The sequence below is a fragment of the Paroedura picta genome, chromosome 5, assembly GCF_049243985.1.
Source record: "Paroedura picta isolate Pp20150507F chromosome 5, Ppicta_v3.0, whole genome shotgun sequence".
Classification (NCBI taxonomy): Eukaryota; Metazoa; Chordata; class Lepidosauria; order Squamata; family Gekkonidae; genus Paroedura; species Paroedura picta.
The window spans coordinates 97,584,227-97,609,374 of NC_135373.1; the positions used below are offsets into that span (position 1 = coordinate 97,584,227).

The 25,148-nt window shown below is 41.9% G+C and overlaps 1 protein-coding gene and 1 long non-coding RNA gene across 5 annotated transcripts in view; one reads left to right on the forward strand and one right to left on the reverse strand.

The window, feature by feature from the left end:
- UBN2 (ubinuclein 2) overlaps positions 1–25,148 on the forward strand; it is a 56,994-nt gene that overhangs the window by 13,254 nt on the left and 18,592 nt on the right. For 2 of the 4 annotated variants that reach the window (XM_077339288.1, XM_077339290.1), the window contains exons 5-14: positions 899–1,011; positions 1,515–2,013; positions 2,528–2,598; positions 3,595–3,724; positions 4,948–5,066; positions 5,949–6,083; positions 7,166–7,309; positions 17,930–17,980; positions 19,054–19,096; positions 22,569–24,107. In XM_077339288.1, coding sequence (XP_077195403.1) covers positions 899–1,011; positions 1,515–2,013; positions 2,528–2,598; positions 3,595–3,724; positions 4,948–5,066; positions 5,949–6,083; positions 7,166–7,309; positions 17,930–17,980; positions 19,054–19,096; positions 22,569–24,107 — 2,844 coding nt within the window. The remainder of the gene's footprint in view (positions 1–898; positions 1,012–1,514; positions 2,014–2,527; positions 2,599–3,594; positions 3,725–4,947; positions 5,067–5,948; positions 6,084–7,165; positions 7,310–17,929; positions 17,981–19,053; positions 19,097–22,568; positions 24,108–25,148) is intronic. The other 2 variants (XM_077339289.1, XM_077339292.1) reach the window with 1 other exon arrangement.
- LOC143838252 (uncharacterized) overlaps positions 9,788–25,148 on the reverse strand; it is a 37,973-nt gene continuing 22,612 nt past the window's right edge. The window contains exons 3-4 of the long non-coding RNA XR_013231313.1: positions 12,100–12,150; positions 9,788–9,829 (exon numbers count right to left, since the gene is read on the reverse strand). This is a non-coding gene — a long non-coding RNA (uncharacterized LOC143838252). The remainder of the gene's footprint in view (positions 9,830–12,099; positions 12,151–25,148) is intronic.

Here is a 25,148-nt window from a genome sequence, read left to right on the forward strand (position 1 = left end):
AACAGTGATAGTGAGCAAACAAACATAGTTTAACTATCATCATATCTGGTGTGTAAGTTTCCAAACACTATTGAAAATAAAATGCCAAACCATATGGATCATGGTCTTATCCTAAAAGCTGAATGGTAGTATTCCGTTATAGAATTATTGATGTGGAACACACCTACTCGTGCATTTCCTCAAACAGAAATGATAACAGACATGACACCCGTTGTCCCATCTTAGGGGGGGGAGCACTAGGAGCACTAGTAGATGGCAGCTGCCACCAGCAGAGCTCTGAGGCCCAGCCCTGGGCCTTGGAGTTCTGCTGGTGGTGGTGCCCCACTGCTGGTGGTGGTGCCCCACTTTCCAGCCCAGCCCCGTCCTCTGCAGAGTGGGACAGGCCTGTGAAGTGAGGAGATGTGCAACCACTGCCAGCAGCACTCTGAGGCCCAGCCCTGGGCCTTGGAGCTTTGTTCACAGCAGTACCCCACTTCCCAGCTCGGCCCCACCATATGCAGAGCAGGGCACACCTGGGAAGCAGCCAGATGCACAGACTGCAGTGTAGTGAGGCCTAGCCCTGGACCTAAGAGCTCTGGCGTGCCACTGCTGGACGGACGCAGAACTCCAGCTGCAGCAGGTAAGGAGGGGGAGGGGCAAGGGACCCAGAAAGGATATGTGGGTGGGAGAGGCAAGGTGAGAGTAGGGGGGAAGATGTGTGTGGGTGGAATTTAGGGGAGAGGGACCAGGAAGTAGATGCTGGTGGGAGAGGCAAGGGGGGGGGAAGGAGTGTGTGTGTGTCAGAGCAGGAGGGGGCCAGGACTATGGAGTCCCACAGCAAGTATGTGTTCCATATATGAGTCAGACTCTCACTAGATTTTTTCCTTGGTGAACTATAATTGTTCACTTTCCACTCTAGGTAGCTAAATTGAAAGATGATGAGGATCGTGGAATGAAGAAACGCAAACGGAAAGAGGAAGAGGCAGAAAAGGAGAAAAAACCTCGAAAGATGAAAGTTTCTAAGCAGCTTGGGTAAGCTCATCTATGTTTATTTCTAGGATAAATGAATTCAGAACTAAAGGTAAACAATTTATGTCAGAAATTGTGAGCTACTTTTTTGCTGTGTATTATACAAAATTGTAGCATAAACATTAATATAAGCATGGGTTTTATAATTTCTTATTCTGATGCATCTCTGCTGTTTCTAAGTTTATACAGACATGATTGTGCAAAATACTGAGGAAGCCTGTGTAAAAATTACTTTGCAAATTTCAGCCCTTTTTGAAGACATTGTAAAGCAAATTAAAGTAACTTGCAAAGCTTTATAGAAAATAAGATTACAAAATATCTGTTGATAACCTTACTATGCAATTGAAACTGAAACCAATTTGACATGTGGGAAATGATACATTATTACTAAGTAGTAATTGGTAAATAGTCTATTACAAGTATACTGAAGAATTATGACGGTAACTGAAACTTATTTGGGAATGAATCATTGAGCTCTAGTCACTTTTACTCCTTTTTTCTGGCAGAGTGATGGCCTTAAATTCACACAAATCTGAAAAGAAGAAAAAGAAGTTATACAAGGATACCTGCACACTGTCTGCTATGATTCAAAAGTTTCACAAGGAGAAAGAAGCCTTCAAGAACAAAGAAATGACCCAGAATTGCACCACTGCAGTTTCCAACTCTGCACCCAATAAACTCCCTGCTGCCCCTGCCACTGCTGGAAATGATATCTCCGACTTAAACCTCAGTGTTGCAGACCCAGTTCTTTCTATTTTTGGCAGCACAAATGAGCGTGAGCTCCTGCAGGAAGCCGAAAGTGCCCTAGAAATGCTGGGAGACATTGACTTGGATAGGCTGCTTGATGGCACTTCCAATGGTAGCCCAGTATCTGAACCTTCAGGGGAAAATGGAAGTACTACTCAGCCTTCTCATACCTCTGAGGTCCTGGCTTTGAAACAGGTGCCTGCCCTCCCAGAAGGTCTGCCAGCACATTTGGAAAAGCGCATTGAAGACCTTAGGGTTGTAAGTGTTGGCTTCCTTAGTGCTGAATTTTGAGAAGATATAGTGTGAAGTAAACATGAACTTGGACAGGATATGTAGTACTAAAGGTTACATGGAAACCATTTATGTAAAAGACTTGTATGTTCAAACAGTATTAGACAAAAGCAGTAGCAGCCTTGGCCACTTTATGTTACCCCTTATATAATTAACACAGGTTATATTAAACTTGATCACCATTTTCAAAATCAGAAGACTTAAAATATAATTAGTATTTTCAGTTCTAATTTATGCTTATCCCTTGGGGGTCAGTTGCAATTTGTACAAAATGGAAAGACTTAGAAAGACTTTTCTTAATAAAACAAATGTTGCGTTTCAGTAGGCTTGTATGCTACACAAAGATGTATTTGGTAAGAGGCAAGTGACAATATCGATACCCATGCAGTTAAAAGTCAAGCAAAAGGAAACTCAATACAGAAAATAGGCATTATGAGATAAAGTGTATCCAAAGTTGTCTTTTTGTTTTTGCTTTTTCTAGGCTGCCAAGCTCTTTGATGAAGAAGGCAGAAAAAAATTCTTCACACAGGACATGAACAATATCCTTTTGGAGTAAGTCCTTCTCAATTTATTTATGGCTAGGGGGTAACACACCCCCTCCACACACACACACACCAGTTCTCCATAGGAGAGTGGAGGGAGCAGCAAGCGTGGGCTGGAGGGCATGGCAGCGAAGCTCATTTTAGAAGTCGGCTTGGAGTCAGCAACCACACCTTGCCATGGAAGCATGGAGAGATCAGAAAGACACACACACACACACACATAAATTCTGCTCTATCTTTGCTCTTTTTAAATTGCCAAATATTTACTAAAGCTATGCTTTTCTTGCAACTATGGTGCTGGCCCTGGTTACATCTAGATTAGATTACTGCAGTGTGCTCTACTTAGGGATGCACTTAAAAAGTACTCAGAAATTTCATTTGGTGCAGAACGCAGTAGCATGGCAGTTTATACTGGCTCCCACTTTGTTACTGGGTACAATTCAAGGTGTTAATGTTGACCTTTAAGTCCTATATGATTTGGGACCAACATACCTGAAGGTCAGCCCACTCACTCTGAACCTACCTGGCCACTGGGGTTATCTTCTGAGGCCCTGCTTCAGCTGCCCTTGCCTTTTGAGATTAGGCAGGTGGCAGCCTGGGAGAGGGCCTTCTTGATCATGACACTAGAACTATGGAATTTTCTTCTGGGAAGACTCTTGTGGCTCCTTTTATTACTGTCTTGTGCCAGTGGATGAAGCCTTTTTTTAGTGATTCTTTCCCGCCCAGTGTACTCATTTTTATTCTTCTGTGTTTTATATATGTATTTTATCACTGGCATTTATTGTTTTAATATTGTGTTTTTTGTTTGTTTTAAAGTAATTTTTTTAAAAAACGTGATCTTATTATGTGTGTTTTTAATTTGTTAATTTTCATGAGAGCAGAAATGTGGGATATAAATTTTGAAAAATGAATAAAATGTGAAATGTCCTTAGGAAGCCTTGCAAATAGAAGCCTTGCCTAACTCAACTATTGCTCATTAGTTGTAAATGTGTTTTCCATTTGTCAGTATTGAGCTGCAGTTACAGGAACTGAGTCCTAATATACGCAGTGGAGTATATGCTCACCTCGAGGCTTTTGTGCCATGCAATAAGGACACGTTGATAAAACGTCTGAAGAAGCTGCACCTCAATGTTCAGGTAAAAGAATCTGCAATGTAGTTATACGTGAGGGTAGATTATAAAAGATGGGTCAGACATGATTTCCTGTACAATAAAGCTTTCAATCCATGGATATTTTAAATGTATTAGAGGCTACAAACTGAAGGAAATGTTTTCAGGAAAAACCCCATTTAAACCTAAGAACTGCAGTTTACTGAGTTTCAAGCCCTTTCACAGTGAAAGTTATTTTTGATAGAGTTCATGACAGCTTAGATTTGAAACTAACTTCTGCTTGTTGCCTACGTGAGTATCAGTGGCTTTTTAACAATTATCTCAACCTCTTGATGGAAATTATGGGCTCATAAGTTGCTGTTGTCCTATTTTTCTTGTTTGTGGCCTTTAGGTTATTGAGAAGGGGTACAGAAATGCCAAATGTTATCAGGCAGTTATTTCAAGTGACCGTTCCAGCTTAACTCTCTGTAACTGTTAACTGTCAGGGAAGGGATTTCCCTTCCTACACTTTCCTTATGAATATTCATAAGGATACATGTAACATGGTAGTGAAAGGAACAACATGGGACTGGTGTGAATGTAATAGAGGAAAAGCAAAGGAGAGGGTCTTGAGCCAGTATTAGACACAGATTCCCCCAATTCCCCAAGTCTGCTGGAATGTAGATTGTTCCGACAGGAGTTATCAGTTCTTGGACCTGTAGGCCATGTTCTTGATGAAGCTGATTGAGGAAAGGGTGTAGATCCTCTCAGATATATAATATATTATTAGAATAATGGCCAGGAAGGTATCTCATTTCCCAATGGGAGGTTTCCTGCAAGGAGAGACATGCTACTTTCTCATAGCCTCGCCCACATCTCCCCGCACAAAATTGTGGGTGGCCAAGATTAACCATTTCTTATCTTTGAGGTATATCCTAGGGAACAGAGTTGGGTACTTGCCTGGTCATGACCAATGCCTTGCTCCCAGTCTGGTGGGGGCAGAGAATAATTTGTAGGAGCCACATGCATCTCAGAAGTTAAAATTTGACCATCCCCAAAGTAGATAATTTGCACTCTCATTCCTAATATATTAAACCACTTTGATGTCAGTATGGAATTTCGTGGGCAGGAGTAGAGCAAAAAGAATTTGTTAAAATTAATAACCAAATTGTTGCTTCGGGAGATGAAAGATATATTTGAGGTTGTTCAGAACAGAAAGGACCACATGTCAGTTGGCTCAAGTCACTATTCTAACATTTGTGTCTTCTCAGGATGACCGCTTGAAGGAACCTTTGCAAAAACTGAAATTGGCTGTCATCAGTGTCATGCCTGACCAGTTATTCAAATATCAGGAGGACTGCCAGGCACACAGTCAGGCTAAGAATGCCAAGTATGTAAAGCCATGGGATATATTTGGCTAATGTACAGAATACATGGAAGAAAGCAGGGTTATCGAAATGCAGACACTGCCTCGGGGAGGGTGCATGTATTGCTTTCTGTAATTGTTTTGTGGGTGCTCTTTAGAAACTTTCATTGGAAGTGAACAGTATATTATGTAAGATCTGAGGAAAGCCAGCCATAATGAAAACCTTCAAGAAGTGGTGGGAAACAGAGATAGACCTTGATCACTTATCATTACTTCATTGCAGTGTTTCAAAGTCTAGGTACTAGTTAATCACCTTCAGCAGACTGCTTGCTTTTACTTTCATTCAGTTATCCTGTGAGCGTTTTCCCTACAAGTTACAAATATGGCAGATAATTGAGATGGAAACACAAAATTTTATTCCATCTGTGCTATGTGTGTTTCTGTAGAATCCTCACTCAAGCTTAGAAAATAACTTATAAGGGGGGGACAAGTTTCTAGGCATTAAGATTGTAAAACACCTTTAAAATTTAAGTACAAGAACATATGAAACTGCCTGATACGGAATCAGACTAGGAGGGGCTCTACAGGTTTTGAGGCAGAGGCTTTTCACAGCAGCTACTTGTTTGAACATTTTAACTGGAGTTACCACGGACTGAACCTGGGACTTTCAGCTTACAAAGCAGATGCTCTACCACTGAGCCATACCCCTGAGTGTACAGTAGAGAGTGTTTAAATATTATTCATAGGTTATCAGAGTGGGATAACAGTGATCTGCATAGTCCCTTCTCTCCCAGTTCACTACTGCCTAGGTTCATACTGCCCAGTTCCTCTTCACACTAATTCAGAACTTTTCACATTTGTAATCTAATTATGAGAAATAAGTACACCTGTCTTTTGCCAACACAGCAGTTACTGGTTTTGGTCCAGATTGCAGGCAGAAGATGAACGAGACAAGAATGGCTCAGAAGAGGAAGATGATGAGAAGCCAGGAAAGAGGGTTGCAGGACCAAGAAAGAAATTCCACTGGGATGATACAGTGAGGTGTGATACAATATTGCCTGTTTATCCATTTGATTTTTTAAAATATATAATGGCATGTGAGGACATTGTCACAGCACAGTCAGATGCCAACTGCCAGGAAAAGAAATATTTGCAAATAAACCATTTTTCAGACCATGTGAAATAATTTGAATTGTAGTATATTTCAGCCTCTATACATAGAATTAATTGAATTTACTTTTATAACTCTTTGGCTAATATGTGTTGTTCAGAAGTATCCATTAGTACAGTCAGGCTGTTGACTGGATTGGATTGCTAGGACCATACCTCTCCAGTCTTGGTCCATCTATACTGTCTCCCAATTTGTTTCTGGGCTCAGTTCAAAGTGCTGGTGCTGACATTAATGTGTAGCGGCTTGGGACTCATATCTTGAAGACTGCCTTCAATGACCACTTCAATGACCACTATGATTATCTTCTGATGCACCTTCTATCTTCTAAGTTTAAACTTGGGGCAACCTGTGAGAGGGCCTTCTTGATCATAGCACCAAAATTATGACACTCTTTTCCCAGAAATGTTTGTCTCCCCCGATCACTGTATGTGGGTGCTCCGCCTCCATGTCTTATACACCCAGAAGAGCTCTATGCTCTGCCACTTCCAACTGGCTGCAGATCCCTGGCCCTAAAGAGGCACGTCGGACCTCAACAAGGGCCAGGGCCTTTTCAGTCCTGGACCCCACCTGGTGGAATGAGCTCCCGAAGAGATCAGGGCCCTGCTGGAACTTCCACAATATCCTTATGTTTTACCCTCTGTTGTTCAGTCAGATTTTATGTCTAGATAATCCAGTGGTTAAATATATGTATTTTGGACTTTGGAATTTAGATATACTGACTGTAAAAGTTTGGCCTATCTAGAATAAGTCCTAAATTGTGAAAACAATGAAGTTCTGACTCTGGGAAATTAAAAACTAAACTGTATTATATAATTTATAATAGGGTACAGTAGCATAGATTTCTATGCAGGGAACCAGCTGGGTTTCAGTGCATGGATGAGGCTTAGAGATAACTTTGACATACTAATGGTGAGGGCTGTTGAACTCAAGCCTGTCTGCTCTTTTTCAACAGATCTCTGCTGTGTAACCTTGTCAAGATAAAACTAGGATGTTATGAGTTGGAGCCAAACAGAAGCCAGACTGCGGAAGATTACCTCAAGACCTTTATGGAGACAGAGGTGAAACCACTGTGGCCTAAAGGCTGGATGCAAGCTAGGTATGGTACCCACTTAGATTCAGTTACTCAGACTTCAGTATAACTGACTGAATTAAAAAGGCCTTAAGAATTTACACAGATCATTGTACATTAGCTTGATAGCTTTTGTGCCACATCCCTAAGATCTAGGATAATTTCAGTTCCCAAGCAGCGTATATATAAAATAACCAGTAAAACCGAATCATAGAGTTGGAAGAGGCCATGCAGGCGTCTAGTTCAGCACCCTGCTCAATGCAGGATCAGCCTAAGGCATCCCTATAATGCATCATCATGCCCTTAAAAGTGTAGCAGAAAATTAACCTAAATAAAAATGACTATTTGAAGGATTCCAGGGCTTTAATAATTAATATTGAGAGTCCCTTTTTCTTGTCCTTTTCAAAATGTTGTAAATAGATGGAATAATCAGAGGGATTTTTGTTGGTTGATCAGTCAGTGGACATGGAGGAGGAAGTATGCTTGTGTAAAGAATGTCAGATAAAGGGGCAAAAAAGAGAGCAATAAAGACTCAAATTCAAATCCCCACTGGAGCTTATTGGGTGATCTTGAGCCATCCAGACCCAGACTATCACTTTGACAATGTTTAAAAAAGGGGGGGGGTTTGAAACAGGGATACCTCTTTGAGGAAACTTAATAGAAAACTCTAAAGAAAGTGTATGTCTACATGGAACTGAGAGAGCCTGTAATGCCAGGTATGGTCATAGACCTAGGAGCACATGAAGACTGAAAACCTGAGTGATCAAAAAAGTCCAGCCTCATGAATTATGAGAAATGTATTCTCTTATAGACCTAACTAGTAAAAGAGCCCATTGTATAAAGGATACAATGGGCGCTAGGAGGCGGTGGCCAGAGCAAGGGACGGAAGGCGACCTTAAAGAGGAGGTGGGCGGCGGCTCCTCGGCGGCTCCTCAGTGGGTTGGGCTCCTCGGCGCGCTGGGCTGCGGCGGCTCCTCAGCGGCAGCTCCACGGTTCCTGAAGGCTGCTCCTCGTCGTTTCCTGACGTGGCTCCTTCTCGGCGGGCCGTGGCGCTGGCAGGCGAGTTGCTGCCGCGGCAGAGCGAGGCCTCGGCGGCGCGGCAAAGCATGTTCCCTCCGACGATCACGGGCCGGGCACGGCCGTTTGCTGGGCGGGCGGCGCTGGCGTTCGCGGCGCCGCTTCCTCGAGTAATGGCGGCTCTTCCGGTGCCCCCAATCACGGCACCGGCGTCGATCGCGTTGCCGCTGCTGCCGGTGCCCCCAGCTCAGGTGGGTTGGGCGTCGGTGGGCTGCTTCGCCTCTCGCCACGTCAGGCCGCCGGGCAGGGAGCCCCCGGCAGCCGCGCTCTCACCGCGCCTCTCATCGCGTCAGGCCGGGAGCAACTGGCAGAGGTTTTCTCGGGCGGCGGCCTGACGCGGTGAGAGGCGCGAAGCGCCTCTCGCCGCGTCAGGCCGGGAGCAACTGCGAGCCGCGCTGCGCGCAGCTCACAGTTGCTGGGAATCAGAGGGACCAATCGGCAGGGGCTTCGCACCTGCCGATTGGTCCCTCCGATTGTCTGTCATGAGGAAGGGTCCAATCCGGACCCTTCCTCATCCCGGACACATCCCGCCCCAGGAGGGCTTACTGTTTTATTTAGTCTGTGGCGCCCGCGGCGCCACGGGCGGTGTACAGATGATTACTAATACTTTATAAAACATGCCTGGGAAGGCATAGAGCTGAACCTGGCCCAGGCTCAAATTTAGGAATGATGAATGCTTCAGTCTGAATCCCCCAGGAACAATTTCGGAAGATGTCATGGCATACCAGTGTTACATCAGTGCATCGGTATCTCTTCCAGGTTAACATGGGGATGCCCTGCATTCTGCTTTTGTTAGCCCCTTCTCCCCACATTTTGGTTTTGTTAGCCCCTTCTCCCCGCATTCCTCCTCCGAGTGCCTGAGGCACTGACAGACATCAAAGGGAACTGCCAGCAAAGATCTGGCACTCCTGTTAGTAATCTGTACAAAATTATTTTAATACTAGTATTTAATACTAATATTTTAAAAATGGGCTTTGAAAGGAGTGGCAGGCAGGAGGGCATGAGGGGGTGGCTGCGGTTTCCTTTGGCCTGCAAAGCGGGCTAAAGGGAGTGGCACCTCCCCCCCCCCCCGCCGGTGGCCACAGGGCTTTGTGGCCCACAGGGAGGCTACAAACTCCCCACCCTGGCTCCCTCCCAGCAGGAGCTTACCTGCGGGCCACAAAACCGTGTCGCTGCCTCTCTCCACGTGGGCAACAATGGAAGCCACAGCCACAAGGCTTCTAGCAGGCAAGGAGGAAGGGTGGAAGCTGGAGGGGAAGGGTCAATCAGGGTGGACCTGGACAGACAGGACCCCAGACAGTCTCCTCCCAGGAGGCTGTTTTCCAAATATATAAGGGAGCAAAATAGTGTTAAGGATGAGATTATTTATATTTTCAAAAACCACTTACCATCAGCAAACTTTTGGTTTTTTAAATATAAGTTTTTTTCCCCACTTGTAATAATTTGAACCTCAGTCCAAGAAAGAGGACTCTGTCAGATGAGAAGGAACTCCTTCAGTGACACGATCAGGATAAATAAATATGTGTATGAAAGGAAATATTTATCTCAAAGTTTGCTGATGTGGTAGGTTAGGCTGAGAGCATGTGAGTAGCCCAAGGTTACACAGTGAGCTTCATGGTTAAGTGGGGATTTGAATTCTTGTCTCCCCAGTCTTAGACCAACACTTAGACCAAACTGCGGCCCTCCAGATGTCCATGCAAATGCTGGCAGGGGCTCGTGGGAATTGTAGTCTATGGACATCTGGAGGGCTGCAGTTTGACTACCCCTGCTCTAACTACTACACTTGTAAGAATCCAGAGTAAATACTGGCTTCTCAGGTAGACTGGAGCAGAATCACCTCATTTTCTGTAGTTAAGGAATCGACTTTATACTCTTTCCCATACATACACACTCTACAGAGACAAAGATGGCTAAAGGCAGAAATTTTCCCATCTCTTCCATTTCTTTTTCCCTCAAGCAGGTCCCAGGATTCTGAAATCAACTTAATTTCCACCATTTCAGCAACAGTCCTGTATTCATTCAACCCCCAATACTCAGCTTCTAATATTTGAACAGCATACATTTTTACCCCTTCCAAACTCATCAAGCTAAATATAAAATGTAAACAAATATTTTTTAATTCAAAGGAGGGCCTATGTAATAGCAAAACCTTGCTAACTTTGGAGAATCAGTTTTTCCTCTCCCCTCCCCCCCCACTTAGATAAATGGAGATAGAACCTTTTCTTTGTCTAAGGCAGGACCCACCAAGACAGAGTAATATTGTAATTATTGCAGTCCCACTTGCAAAGAAGAACCATACTTCTCTAGCTCCATGACTTACATCACAGTTTATGTTGCAGGCTACAGGAAGAACAATCCTCAGACCAACCACTGAGATTTTCTGATTTCTAGATGGATTCCACTAGTTAACCTTTCCCTCCCCTACTGTCCAGGCACTTTCTCTCTCTGTTGTTTCTATACAGACAGTATAATCCATTGAAAGATCCGCTTACCCTCTTTGCCTCTCCCAGCTTACACCCCGATTGAATGGGAGAAATGAGTAAACAGTGCTAGTGGATTATGTCATGTATCCATAAAGACTTTCCTAATATTTATGAAGACATACTGAGTAGAAAAGGAATTGAATTGGAATACACTGGACCTCTTCAGTGGAGTCCGAAGAACTATTTCTTGGGCCTACCATCTCAGAAACAGCAGAGCCTCTACAAGACTCATCAGTATATCACTATAAATGTGCTGGGTAATATAGTTATAGGTAATAAAGTTACCTATAACAATTAGATTTACCAGTTTTATGTAAGTGTTCTGAAAGATACAGAACAGCCACTACTTCAGTGGCTGCAGAAGTTCTTTCTGATTAAGTTTGGAGGAATATGTGTCTAATTGCAAAATAAATACAATTTAGGGATTTAAAAATTATTGGGCTACAGACTGGAAGACCACAGATATGGTGCTATTTACTGACCGAGTTACCTCACCCTGCAGTGAACCCAGCTTTTCCTAACTAATTTTCACCAAACATCATATGTAGTTGCTCTGACATGTAAACAGATGCTAATTTTCCCACCACAATCCACATCACTGGCCAGTAGTGATTCAAGTTTTCATCTAGATTTGCGAATCGGAAGCAAAGTACTTTTAGTGTAGAATTTCAAGTGTCTCCTTAGAGGTAGTCTACTACCTTTCAAGAGAGTTACTGTAGTCCAAGAACTTGTCAGACTAAAAAGGATTAAAAGATCCTTTAAAGTAAATATTAAATTGAAGTAAGAAAGGATGTGATACAAGGGGCCAGATTGGAACTATTGCCCAAGCTTCTGAAACATAATGGTGACTATTTGGCACTGTACCACATAAAGCTGAAATGAACATGTTGACATCATTCAGAGGTTTATTTTGGTTTCGTTTATAATTATCCCTAACAAACTGATACTTTTATGCAGTCTTACACCACTTGTTTACTAGTTTGTCTTGTCCTAAAAAGGTCAATGTAAGTATACATTAAACTTAAGCTGATCAAACTGTGTATGACACAAGGGTAAGAAGGCATATGGCTGTGTTAACTGTAGCTTCCACTAAAGCCAATTTGATACCCTGGAATCCCAAATTTAGTTAATGCAAAGGATTAAGGAAAGCTGTTAATCAGCTGTTCAGACTGTTGTTCAAATACATAGTTGAATATTTTGGTCCTCATGACATAACTCTTGCTAAGTCTTAATGTGTATATAGTGCTGTAAATATACCTGGCTCTTTGTGAACAGTGAGACTCCTTTCCTGCCTTGAAGAGTTGCAATCTAAGATAGACAAGACAAAGACAAGCCACAGGACATCAGCTTAGGTAAGAGAGGTTGTAAAGAGTTTGAGGAGAGAGAATTGGCATCTTCAGATGACCTAAACCAAGTTTGTAACTTGAAGCATCATTTTCTTAAAAGGGGCAATTAAGATGAATGCCACCATTTTTCCAGACTTAAAAGTGACTAAAATGCTATTAATTATGCATTTAATACAACTAGCAATGGACTGGTTTTGGAAGTATGACTGTGCCACTTCTGAAACCATCCATAGATAGATACAGTAGTTAGTACTGAAGCCTAATTCGATAAGGTATAGAATACATCCCTTGAGGAATATGGTAAGCCTTTTGAGTTTTTCAGCATAATAATATATCAAGAGGAATACACTCAGTGTTGTGAGATTTACAAGGATATTTATATAATTCTTTAAAAAACACTGTGGCTCCAATGTAGCTTTAATTGCAGACAGCAGCTACATATTATGGGCCCCAGATGTGCATCCTCATACTCAACAAAAGATGTATCTGGCCAACTCAGTGGGACTCCAATGAACTCACAGTAAGGACAGGGATGGGATGTGCACCTACAAAGACAATACCACCAGAAAGCTGTTATCCACAAGTATCTTGATAGATCAGGATGCTTATCTTTAACATTAAGGAATTCTAATATTTTCTCTTTTCCTACAGAAAATCAAAAGACTTAAATGTTTTCTGGATTATATGAGCCATATTATAGCAAAGACAGACATGTGATCTTACCTAATGACAACAGCATACATTGTTGAATACCTCTGTATGTGTTCCAGAGCAGTGGTCCCCAACCTTTTTATCACAGGGAACCGGTCAACACTTGACAATTTTAATGAGGCCCGGGGGGGGGGGTAGTCTTTTGCCAAGGGATGTTGCTGCCACCTGAGCCCCTACTCCACCATCTTTCCCGCTGGCGCCCCTAACATCCTGCCGCCTGCTGGGGGTCGCTGCCTGCAGCAGCTGCACAGTGCCATGCCGAGGGAGAGACCTAGCCATGGCGGCCGCTGGAGAGCAACAAAGGTGAGCCAGTGGCAGAGTGGCAGGGCAGCCCCCGAGGCAGCAGCCAGGGAGGAGGAGGAGGAGCCGCAGCCCGGTACCAACTGATCCATGGACCGGTCCCGGTCCCCGGACTGGGGGTTGAGGACCACTGTTCCAGAGGACCACTTGAATACAAAATATTCCAGGAAGTTCTCCTGCTGTTGTTTGTGTATTGTGTTCTTGTCTTAGTTTCCAGCATGTTACTAAAGATTGGTAAATCTCAAAATGTACTTTAATCTTTCTGCTCTGTGATCAAAATTCCCGTCCTGTATAGTTGGCTGTGTTTGTAGGCATTCAGTGTTTTCATTTTAAGTATGTGCGGTATGCTATGTTTTAGTGACAGGAAAGTTTATAGCATGTTAAATATAACTCCTATATAAATTGTGCTGATCATGGTGGTGGACTTCTCGGACCTTTTAACATTAAAATTGTGTGTATTCCTAACTTCTGAGATGCAGTGGGCATTTTTTGCATAATAAACTGTTTTCTGCTATTATGTTTCTTCACAGAAACATATACTCAGAAAATGTTGACATTAGGAGCACTGAAAGTTTGTATCCGTTCAGAAGAATAACAATCATTATAAATTGTAAATTGTTCTGAAGTACTTAATAGATTGAAGCACAGTTTACTCCTACTTTCTTCAAAAGTAATGGCTGCATATTCTGATAATAACTTTACGCCCACATACATATAAAAAGAAATCCCACTCTATTCTTCAAGAGCATTAAAAATCTCTTGATATTTTGCTGTGATTGCTAAGGATTGCAATCTTGAGTCTCCTTGCCTTGTTTGATGACTATCATAACTGTCCCTTTTAGGCCTATTATGCACGGCCGCTGAAACGGCGGCATGGAGAACGTGGAGGAGGAAGAAGCGAAGCAAACCGCTTACGCACGGGACGGGACGCAATGGCGGCAAAACCAGAGTATCCGATTATGCACGTGGGTACTCCGGAGCCGCTTCTGGTTGAGCCCTGGTTCCCAGGAAGCTCCACTTTCTTCCGCATATCGCTAACACAGCTTTTTCGGCGGCATACGTTGGCTCTGTGGCCAGTTGCCGCCTGCAGTGTGCATAATTGGTGATTTTAGCCGCCGCCATTCCACCCCGAATGCGGACCTTCCGCTCCGTGCATAATGGGCCTTAGAGAGCATTTTAGTACTCTGCATGCATGTCTTTACTATGATTTTCTGATGGAGAAATGCTCTTTGGGATATGTTTTTAATATATTAAAACTCTGAGACTTCTGTGAGAGCATGCCAACATAGTTGCATGTCAAAAAACACCATGACTGTTTCATGCTGTGAAAGAAAGTATTCTGAAGCTGGGAGGGACATAGCTATTCTTAAGCATCAGGCTGTGTAATGCTTCATTCCCTAAGTGGAAGATGAAAGAGGCAACACCATCTGAGGATCTAGGCTATAGCATATGACAGCATTTAGTCCAATGATAATGTTGCAAACTGGGGTGCAGCACTATAAGCCTCTCACTGATTTACATCTGTACATTGCTTCATTGTCAAGTACAGGGTAAGAAGAACTGCTACCTGTGCAAAATTTAGTAGCAGATTGCATTTCTCAGTTTTCTGTATTCAAGGTTTCCTTTATTTGCCTGTGTCGAATGAAAAAATAGCTTTTTCTTCTTTAAATTATTAAAACTGGGAAAACTCATCAAGTCTAAATACACTGATCTAGGAGTCAGTGAAGAAGAGTTGGTTCTTATATGCCGCTTTTCCCTACCCGAAGGAGGCTCAAAGCGGCTTACAGTTGCCTTCCCATTCCTCTCCCCACAACAGACACCCTGTGGGGTAGGTGAGGCTGAGAGAGCCCTGATATTCCTGCCCAGTCAGAACAGTTTTATCAGTGCTGTGGCGAGCCCAAGGTCACCCAGCTGGTTGCATGTGGGGGAGCGCAGAATCGAATCCGGCATGCCAGATTAGAAGTCCGCACTCCTAACCACTACACCAAACTGGCTCTCAGTTGTGGTGAATGAAGTTGGCTCTCCAAAGTTGACTTGTCTCTTGAAGCAGAAATGGTTTATCTTTGGCAGAGAACTGGACTTTGTGGTAAATCCAAAAGAATACATTTTAGCTTTTGAAAGAGGTATGTTCATATTCTATCAGATAGTCTCAAGCTTTCTTTTTACACTTCTGGAGTTTGGGACAATCCAAAAAATAAGTAGGAGAGTTCTTTGAAAGTTTTTTCATTTGCATGCACCTGAACGGCTGGTGCAACATTTTTGTAGGTTTACAAAAATCATTCAAGTCTAATTGAGAAAAAGAACTGGATATGAAGTAGCTCTTTCAAGATTTTCCAATTTTGTTAGGTAAAGGACTTAAAGCTCAAATGGTTATGGGTTCTTACGCCTCTTTCTTTATGGAGCTGATGGGAGAAAATTAAGTCTTTCTAAGGCCCATTATGCACGGCTGCCGAAACGGGAATTTCGGGTCACATGGAAAACGCGGAGGGGGAAGACGCGACGCACACCGGTTATGCACGGGGCGGGGCGCGACGGCGGCAAAACCCAGAGTAACCAATTATGCACGCGGCGATCCAGGCGCCACTTCTGGTTGCGCCCTGGTCACCCGGAAGCTGCGCTTTCTTCCGCGTTTCACTGACGCGGCTTTTTCAGCGGCATGCACCGAAGCTGCGGCCGGTTGCAGCCGGCTCCGTGCGTTATCGGTGATTTTAGTCGCCGCCATTCCACCCCGAATGTGCGTTATTCCCCCCGTGCATAATGGGTCTAATAGGAGTTATGTGATTAATTTTGCCAGATTACCCCTTCACTACAGATCCTGTATTAGTATCAGGGATCTTTGGGCTACTTTCTTGCTTCTTCAACCCTGTGACAGTTGTTCGCTGTCATCCATCTGGATAATATAAGGGACTGAGTTCTAATGGGAATTTCATCTACATAGATATTCTCGTATCTTCCCAAAATTAGAGTCTTGCTGCAGTGACCAGGAGCAAAATCAACTGTATCTTCTCTACTAAAACTTCATCAGGACATTCCGCTGTACAGTTGTACCTATGGTTGTAGTCCTAACAAAAAAGTACAGAAATGTGCACATTGAACATAGTGCCTAAAGCCAGAAGCAGACATCTTCTTTTAAACAATTTAAATTATAAAGCCATTTAGGAAGTTCACCCTACATATTGACTCCTAGTTTGAGTCAATAGTGCCTTTCCTGATATAAGCCCTCACCCAGCTGGTATACACTTATTTAAAAGGGAGATTTTTTGCTTATAGCTACCACAGCCTATTGTGAAACAGTATACAGGAAATTATTTTATTTTAATTTTTCTCATTGAGATTCAAGGCAGATTACAGTGGTAGAAATATTCATTGAATCAGTAACCTGATTACAAATATAACAGCTTAATAATAATAATTGAATCTAACATCAGAAATTCTAGTAAAGTAAAAATATTCAGTCCATCAGGTGGATTGCAAAATATGGTAACATTTGGGTAACAGCAAAGCTTCCTAATAAAACAACATAATGCTATGAGATTGGAAGATATGGAAGAAAAAACACAGTGTCCCTAATAGAGGTTATTTTCCATGATGTTACAGTATACCACAGCTCTTTTCCTCTAGAAGATCGCTTTCCTGAGCAATTCTGTTTTGTACATTTTACAAATTAATCTAACTGATGTCCTGGTATATTGAAGAGCTTTATGCTAGGAGCCAATTCAATCTGTCATCTCAGTCCCTTTCCTCTCATACTAGATTGACAGCAAATTACAAACTGTGTTGTTTAGAATGAGATTGGATTGCTGTGTTCATTTTTGGCAAGACACACCAGCTATCTCATCTGTGTTGCTGAAGACAGGCACGCTTAATAAGAAATCACATATCCAATTCTAAACCAGGCCAGAGAGTGTAGAGTCCTAGACCTGCAAAATGAAGCAAGGGAGAGATGGGATTTCTCTGCAGACCTGAAGTCCGAGGTTTGTAGAAAAATCTGAACGAACAAAAAAACAAATAAATGTGAAGCATTCTTCACCTCTCCAAAATAATAGAAGCAATGCCTGTAGCTTTAAGAAAATGTCCACAGCTTTCAGTCATCATTTTGGAGGTTGCTAAGCAGCCACAGCAATATTGAGGAACTTTCCAACCTTTATTGCTATAAAGCAAATCCATTGGGGGGGGGGGGAGTTGGAGCTGGAACAGAAGGGTCCACCTGTGATATTGGGGACAGACCCAGCAGTGACCATTGGAGACTCGCAATCCAAACCACTTGGCCTTGTACTGGTGGTTACCACTCAGTTAGGCTAGATTACTGAGTAGTAACTGCCAGGGCAGGGAAGGAGAGAAAGTTGAAGACAGAAGCAGATAAAGGTAGGTTAGCTGGTGGGTAAGAAGAAGAGAAGGATGCAAGAAAAGGGAGACTGCCAGAAAAGGGAAACAGTGTTTGTATGTATGTGTATGTGGGGGGGGGGGGGTATATAGAGGAAAATGCCTAACAGGTTCTTGTGGGCCCCTTGCTTGTACATTTCTAATGTAGCTATTAACCTGTACCGAAGATGAATATGTAGATTGTAATCTTACATAGTACAGTAACTTCTGTCCATCATGATGTGCAGATAAACCAGTGACTTGGGAACTTGGCTTTATGGAAATCAAATTAAAATGATCTGTCTGTCCTTTCTTTCCTGGAAAAATTTGTTGACAGGGTTGAATGGTTTCCTTTCCCTTTCCTACAGAATGCTCTTTAAAGAAAGCCGAAGTGTTCATAATCATCTTACATCTGCTCCGTGAGTATAGCATCAAAACATATATCCCTAATATTTTGATTGATCTGTCCTTCTCTAACACTGTCATAAAACCTCAGAGTGATTTGGGGGGGGGGGGGGTTGGAAGGGGTAATCTTTTTGTATGTTTTTTGTGATCAGATTGCAAATTCAGTGGCTTCAGTTGGACTTGTTATTCTGCTGGTGTTGAACCAGTGTGTTTTGTAACATTCAGTTGTGAACATGTGCTGTAGATTGCCTTTTGATAACATTCTGGATCTTGTGCTTGTTTTATGTTGACATATCAATTTTGTCATAGGGAATATTCCAAATGTTTTCACTGCAAAACCACATACTTATAACTATATAATGTGGGCATTCTCAGTGGCAGCTTCAGTATTTTAGAACAACCTTCCAAATGGACGCCTGTCATTCTTAGTCATCTGTATTTTGTTCAGGGTAAATCCTTTAAAATACTTTTCGAGTTTATTCAAGTGGAATCTTTTAATCTGCTTTGCTTTTCAATAATTATTTTGCTGCTACTGTTGGTTTTTATTAGTTTAGAATTGATCTTTAATTGTATTGTGTTCATGTTTTGCTTTTTAATCTGTGAGTAGTCTTCAGAATTTTTTGAAAGTTGAAAGAGTAAATTCACCCTTGTTCTTTCTTGTAACTGGAATATTTCTATAGAATAACTAAGAGTGGAATATGCTTGTAATCCATATAAAAACATGTGACTTTTCTTTTTCAAAAAAAAAAAACCTCATAGAGGTTCAGAAACATTTTGGAATGTGGTATGATTTTTTTAACTTAGGAACCTAAAGAACACTTTGGGTTTGTGGAGAATACTCCTGAGAAACAGGTGCTGGAGGGAATTGGGTGTGTGCATTGTGTGTACCCATGAGTACAGAGATTCTTGTGGATTTCAGTCAAGTTGTTTTTGCTCTTTCTTCTTGATTATGTTTGCTCTACACCCGCAGAGTAATTGGCCAATTCACTTTTGGTTGGATTTAAAGTCTTTGATTTGTAATTGAGCTCTTTCTCACAAAAACTGTAGATTTGCCCTCAAACTGTAGATCTGTTTCTTTTTTCTTTAGGGCAAAGAAGAAGGTGATTCTGGCACCTAAACCCAAAGTGAAGGTAAGTGGTGAAAGCACAGTAAAGTACAGAAATAAAAGGTCAGGCTCAAGCTGTAGAGCAATTAGGACATGAGCACATAAAAGAATGTTGGATGAGGCAAATGTCCCATCCAGTCCAATACACTGTGTCACACAGTGGCCAAATGCCACATGCCATCCGGAAGTCCACCCCGATCACCTGTGTGCCCAGAACTCTACAAGGCTTCCCACTGTTGCTCCCCAAGCACCAAGAATACAGAGCATCAATGCCCCAGACAGAATGTTACATCTATACCTTGTGACTAAAAGCCAGTGATGGACCTCTGTTGCATATATTATTTCTGCAGAGAAATCCCACATACTAATTACTCCTTGGTTGAAGAAGTACTTCCTTTTATCTGCTGATTAATTTCACTGAGGGCCCATTTCTTGTATTGTGAGAAAGGGAGAAAAGTACTTCTTTCCCTACCTTCTTTGTTCCATACATAATTTTGTCAACCTCTATTTTGTCACCCCCTGTACTGCCATTGTTTTAATGGGGTTTTTATGGGGAAATTGTTATGGTTTTAATTGTTAGCTGCCTTGAGGCGACAGTCATGAGAGGCAGGATATAAATCCAAGAAATAAATAAATCATTTTCCAAGCTAAAACATTGTAGCCTCTTTAACCTTTCTTCATAGAGATATGGTCCTTTTCTGTACCTTTTCCTATGCTGTAATATCTTTTTTTGAGGGGTGATGACTATAACTGTACACAGTATTCCAAATGAGGCCACACCATAGATTTATACAGGGGCATTATGAGACTGGCTGATCTGATTTCAATCTTCTGCCTGATGGCTTCTCTGCTATTTCCCTATCATGATTTAGTAATTCTTTTACCCCTTGGTCATCCTGTGGCCCTACTGCCTCCCTGGCTGATTTTCTGCTACTAATATATTTTAAGAAAATTGTACTGTTGGTCTATATTATTTTGCAATATGTTCCTCATATTCCTTTTTGGCATTTTATTTGCCAGTGCCTGTGTTCCCTTTTCTATATCTCACTTGGAATATGCTTCCCACTGCCTAAGGGAATTCTTCTTACTTTTTACTGCTTCCATTACTTTGTTTATTAACCATGCAGGCAGTTTTTAAAATACCTGTTTGTACCTTTGCTAACCTGTGATATCTGAGCTTCCAGGATTGTAGTTTTAAATACCCTCCAAGCTTCCCAAAGGGATTTGACCCTACTTACCTTTCAGTTTCTTCTTCACAAAACCCCTTCATTTTAGAGAATTTAAATTAACTATTTTCATAACTTTGGGGTTTAAAGCATTAGAGTTCAACCATATATACACAGTGTCTGTGTATCTTTGAAGAACAGGTTCAGCTCTCATTTTATCAAACAATTCTGAAGCAATTAGACTGGGTACTGGTTTGCTCATGGTCTCTCAAGACATTCTAACAGAAAGTGAAAAATTGCTCAGCAGTAATGTCTTCATGAAATACTTCTGCAATGATGATTACATTACAGTTAATTATTTGGATATTCATAATATGTTGCAGGAGCTTGTGTGTTTATTTTATTTTATTAACAATTTGTATCCCACCTTTCTGCCCTTACAAGGGCCAACAAGGTAGATAACAATTTTAAAAATGATCAAATTACAATTTAAAACCATTAAAATAACCCCCCTCCTAATCATATATCATTAAAGCAATTTTAAACTGAATTAAAATACATAAAAAACATTGATAAGGAAGGTAGGATCATTGAGGGATTGCCAAATGAAATAAAAAAGTCTCCAAGACACACCACTGAATTGAATGTTAGAAAAAACAAGGACGATAAGAGAACATTATTCGTGTTTATATTTGCAAAATTGGAAGTTCTCGTTATCTTGCCTTCTTCCCAGAATGTCACAGGTGTATGCTGATACAGCTCAGTGTAGTGGTTAGGAGTGTGGACTTCTAATCTGATGAGCCAGATTTGAATATGCGCTCCCCCACATGCAGCCAGCTGGGTGACCTTGGGCTAGCCACAGCACTGATAAAGCTGCTCTGACCGAACAGGAATATCAGGGCTCTCTCAGCCTCACCTACCTCACAAGGTGTCTGTTGTGGGGAGAGGAAAGGGAAGGTGACTGTAAGCTGCTTTGAGCCTCCTTTGGGTAGAGAAAAGCGGCATATAAGAACCAACTTTTCTTCTTCTTTATCTCTACCCAAGCCTTGTTAATAGGATGCAGAGAAAAGACCTCATTTCCTTTTTGCCTCCCTTTTCTTTTGGAAGGTGGTATTGACATATAGCCTAATAAAGAGATCTGGAAAACCTGAAAGCTTGGCATATATTTAGTTATCTTTTGGGTTAGTCTTAATAAAAGCTATTGCAAGGTTTTAATTTTGGGGAACTTATTTATATATTATATTTATATACCGCCCTCCCCGAAGGCTCTTTGTACCAACACTGCTGCTGGATCTTTTGTTAATGTTTAAGGTTTTAGAATGCTTTAAAGTGCTTATCACCAAAAGTTGATGCAGTAAAGAATGTTGGTTTGAATACATGAAGCAGCCTTACACTGAATCAGACCATTATTGTGTCAAGCTCAGTAATGTCTACTCTGACCAGCAGTAGTTTTCAAAGGTCTCAGTTTGAGTTCCCTCACATCATCTGCCACCTTATGAAGCTGGAGAAACTGGGGGTTGAACCTGAGACCACCTTTATGCAGAGCAAGTGCTCTGCAAGCACGGCATGGCCCCATCACTTTACCTTTTACTTGTGAAAAATAGTTCTTGAACAAGGCAAAGCTTTCACATTGTGGCCTTTGATATGACATATGTTTTGCTCTGAACATTCTAGGGGTGGGCCATGAACTATTTTTGCTAATTGACCTAACTTGGATTTGTTTATCTGTTGTTTTGGCTCAAACTATAGGTGATACTAGGAGATAATTGAAAGATTGGTTTGTCCCAATGATATTTCAAGTAGGAAAATGAGAGTGCTAAATTCTCACTGTATTTATCAGTTTTTCTCCACCCCTTTCCTGAGCACTTTCCTTTCAGCTAGGCTCACGTATCGTGTTTAACCCTTTCTGGGGAGAAACAAGATCACTGCGGAGGAAAGGGAGATGGTCTGAAGCAATAATAACTGTTTAGTGGGGGCAAGCTCACGGTCCCCAACCATAACCCTGATGGTGCTTTGCATTCCTCCCATCCCAACACTATGACATGATTAGATCAGACACTCGTCTGCCACTGGATACATATAGGGAATAGATGTTCCCCTTATCTTTTATTTGCTGTTTAAAAATACATTTCATAATTGTTTTATCTTGTAAACAATGTATTGCCATCAGGTAATAATAAGAGCTTGTTTAATAAGCAAGTGAACACTTTATCTACAATATTGATATTGAGATAGCATCTTAAATAAAATGACACCATTAGATCTATGCCTGACTTCTTGTATGAAACCACTGCTTGAAACCTTAAAAATTGTTTTTTTCCCCCCTTTTAGGACTCTAGTCCAAAGAAGGAGCAGAAAACCTCTATCCCTTTTACTTCATCTTGTGTTCCTGCTTCAAGTACCACCGCACCTGTTAGTGCCCTGGCTAGTTCTAGCTGTAACCCAACTCCAGAGACAATCTGCCTGGATGACTCACTGGATGAAGACCTCTCCTTTAATCCACCTTCACTAGATTCTATTTCTGATGCTCTAGCTGTTATTAACAATGGAGCTAAAAATTCTTCTGTTGGAACTACTGTAGAAACACCAACTCCAAGACCTCGGCTTGGGTTGAGAGAAGAAAAGTTAGCAAGTATAACGAGTAGGTTACCTCTACCACCCTCAAAAAAGGTAGAGGCTGTTCAGGCACCACACTCCTCAAGTCTTATAGCTGGGCACTCAGCACCAGTACCAAAGAAATCCCAGGATTTGCTTCAGACTGGTATATCTTCAGGCCTTATTGCTGGATCTTCAATTCAGAACCCCAAGGTTTCCTTGGAACCTTTGCCAGCCAAACTGCTACAACAAGGATTACAGAGGTCAAGCCAGATTCAAGCCGCTTCCTCTTCACAGGCCCACATTTCTTCCTCCTGTAAGGTCCAAGCCACAGTTACCCCTGCTTCACAGAGGCCAAAGGATACGGCTGTCCTTATAACCTCTTCAGATGGCCAAAGTTGTGGCTCTTCTACTTTACAAATAGCCAAGGTGCATCAGCAGTCAGCTGCCCAACAAAAATATGTGTCTCCTCTACAAGCAACTATTAGTAAATCTCCGACCAACCCTGTTGTGAAATTAAGTAGCAATCCCAGACTGCCATGTTCATCCCCAGTTGCTAAGATTTCCGATAAGCAAGTACTATATCGCCTTCCTTTGCCTAACTCCACCTCTGGAAGTAGTTGTCAAATGGCTCACCCACTTGTGTCTCGGACAACGTCCAGCTCCTCTACCTCTAGTAACTATTTACCCAAGGCCATGGTATCGCAGGTTTCTGCCCAGGGTTTCAAGCCTCCTTTCTCCATGGCTCCTTCCCCAAAACCTGCTGCCTCTCCCAAGCCCACAGCATCCAAGCCTTCTGTAACACCCAAGCCTACTACATCATCTAAATTGTCATCATCTAAGTCCACTCCAACACCCAAGACCACATCATCTCCAAGTTCTTCCAGTTCAAGTGCACTAGTATCCCAGAGTAGTCACTCCAGCAGTAATTCCCTTCATAAACAACCAAGTGGAGTAAATGTCAGCAGGCAGTCTCCTACGCTTAATTTACTGCCCACTAATCGCACCTCAGGCCTTCAACCAGCAAAGAACCCTCAAGCCCCTTCAAAATTGTCCAGCTCTTCTACCGCAGGAACTGTTGGTAAAAATAATTTGAGTGGAGTTGGAATGAATGTACCTGTCAACAGGGGCAGCAACCTTAATACAAGTGGAGTTAGTAGGACTAATCTCTCTGGGGCAGCAGGAAGTGGAACACAGGGTGCTACTAAACAATTGTCAGCTCCACACAGACCATCTTCTGCCTCAGGATCTACAGTTATACCAGCCAGTGTGCAGGTATGTGTTAAATGTGAAATGTGATGGGCCTAATATATCTGATTTAACTTCATTAAGCAAAAATACATACATAATTGCCTGCTCAACTACTAGAGGGAATAGAAAATATGCTTGCTAATTATGACATGTAAGGAGACCACCAGTGCAATTCTAAACAGAGTAAGCCCATTGTTTAAGATTGCTCTATAAATATTAGAGGAGGGGCCATGGCACAATGGTAGAACTGCTGCTTGACATGCAGTCTCCGGCATCTCCAGTTAAAGGATATGGCAGTAGATTATATGAAAGACCTCTGGTTGAGACCCACTGTCAGTCTGAATAGACGGTACTGATTTTGATGGACCAAGGGTCTGATTCAGTATAAAGCAGCTTCATATGTTCAAAACTATCATTCAAAAACTCAAGAATTTAACAAAGTTGATAAACCCTTAATGTGCTAATAAATTTCCTGTTTTAATTAACCAGTTCTGCTTTATAAGAGTAATTTTCAATGTCACACCAAGAACCAATCTGGCAGCAACCAGTATATTAAATACCAAAGTGCAATATTTTATACAAATAGCTGCTATATAATGAAGAAGAAAAATCTATGACTCAGATGGTCTATCCAGACTAACAGTGCAGTCTTAAACAGAGTTATACCCTTCTATGTATGTTGAAGCCAGTAGGCTTAGAAAGTGTATCTCTGTTTAGGATTGCATTCTGAGAACCTCAGCAATACTATAGAAGTTACTGGCTGTAATGCATTTCTCTCACATATGATGAAAAATTATCTTAAATGCTTGGAACAGTACAAAATCCTGAGCAATTTTTGTAGATTTTGGCTTACAATCACTGGGGAACTTAAAAGGCACTCGGAACTTTCTGGGGCATGCCGGACCTGTACAAATGAGGCAGGCTTCCCTTGAACCAATAGGGAACCAAGCTGATGGCAACTAATATAAAAAAGGGGGATGCCAACAGAAACTGGGGAATCCTTTGGTTCAGAACAAGGAAGCCCGAGAGGATGATTGTGTAAATGCTCAGGGTAATATTGATAGA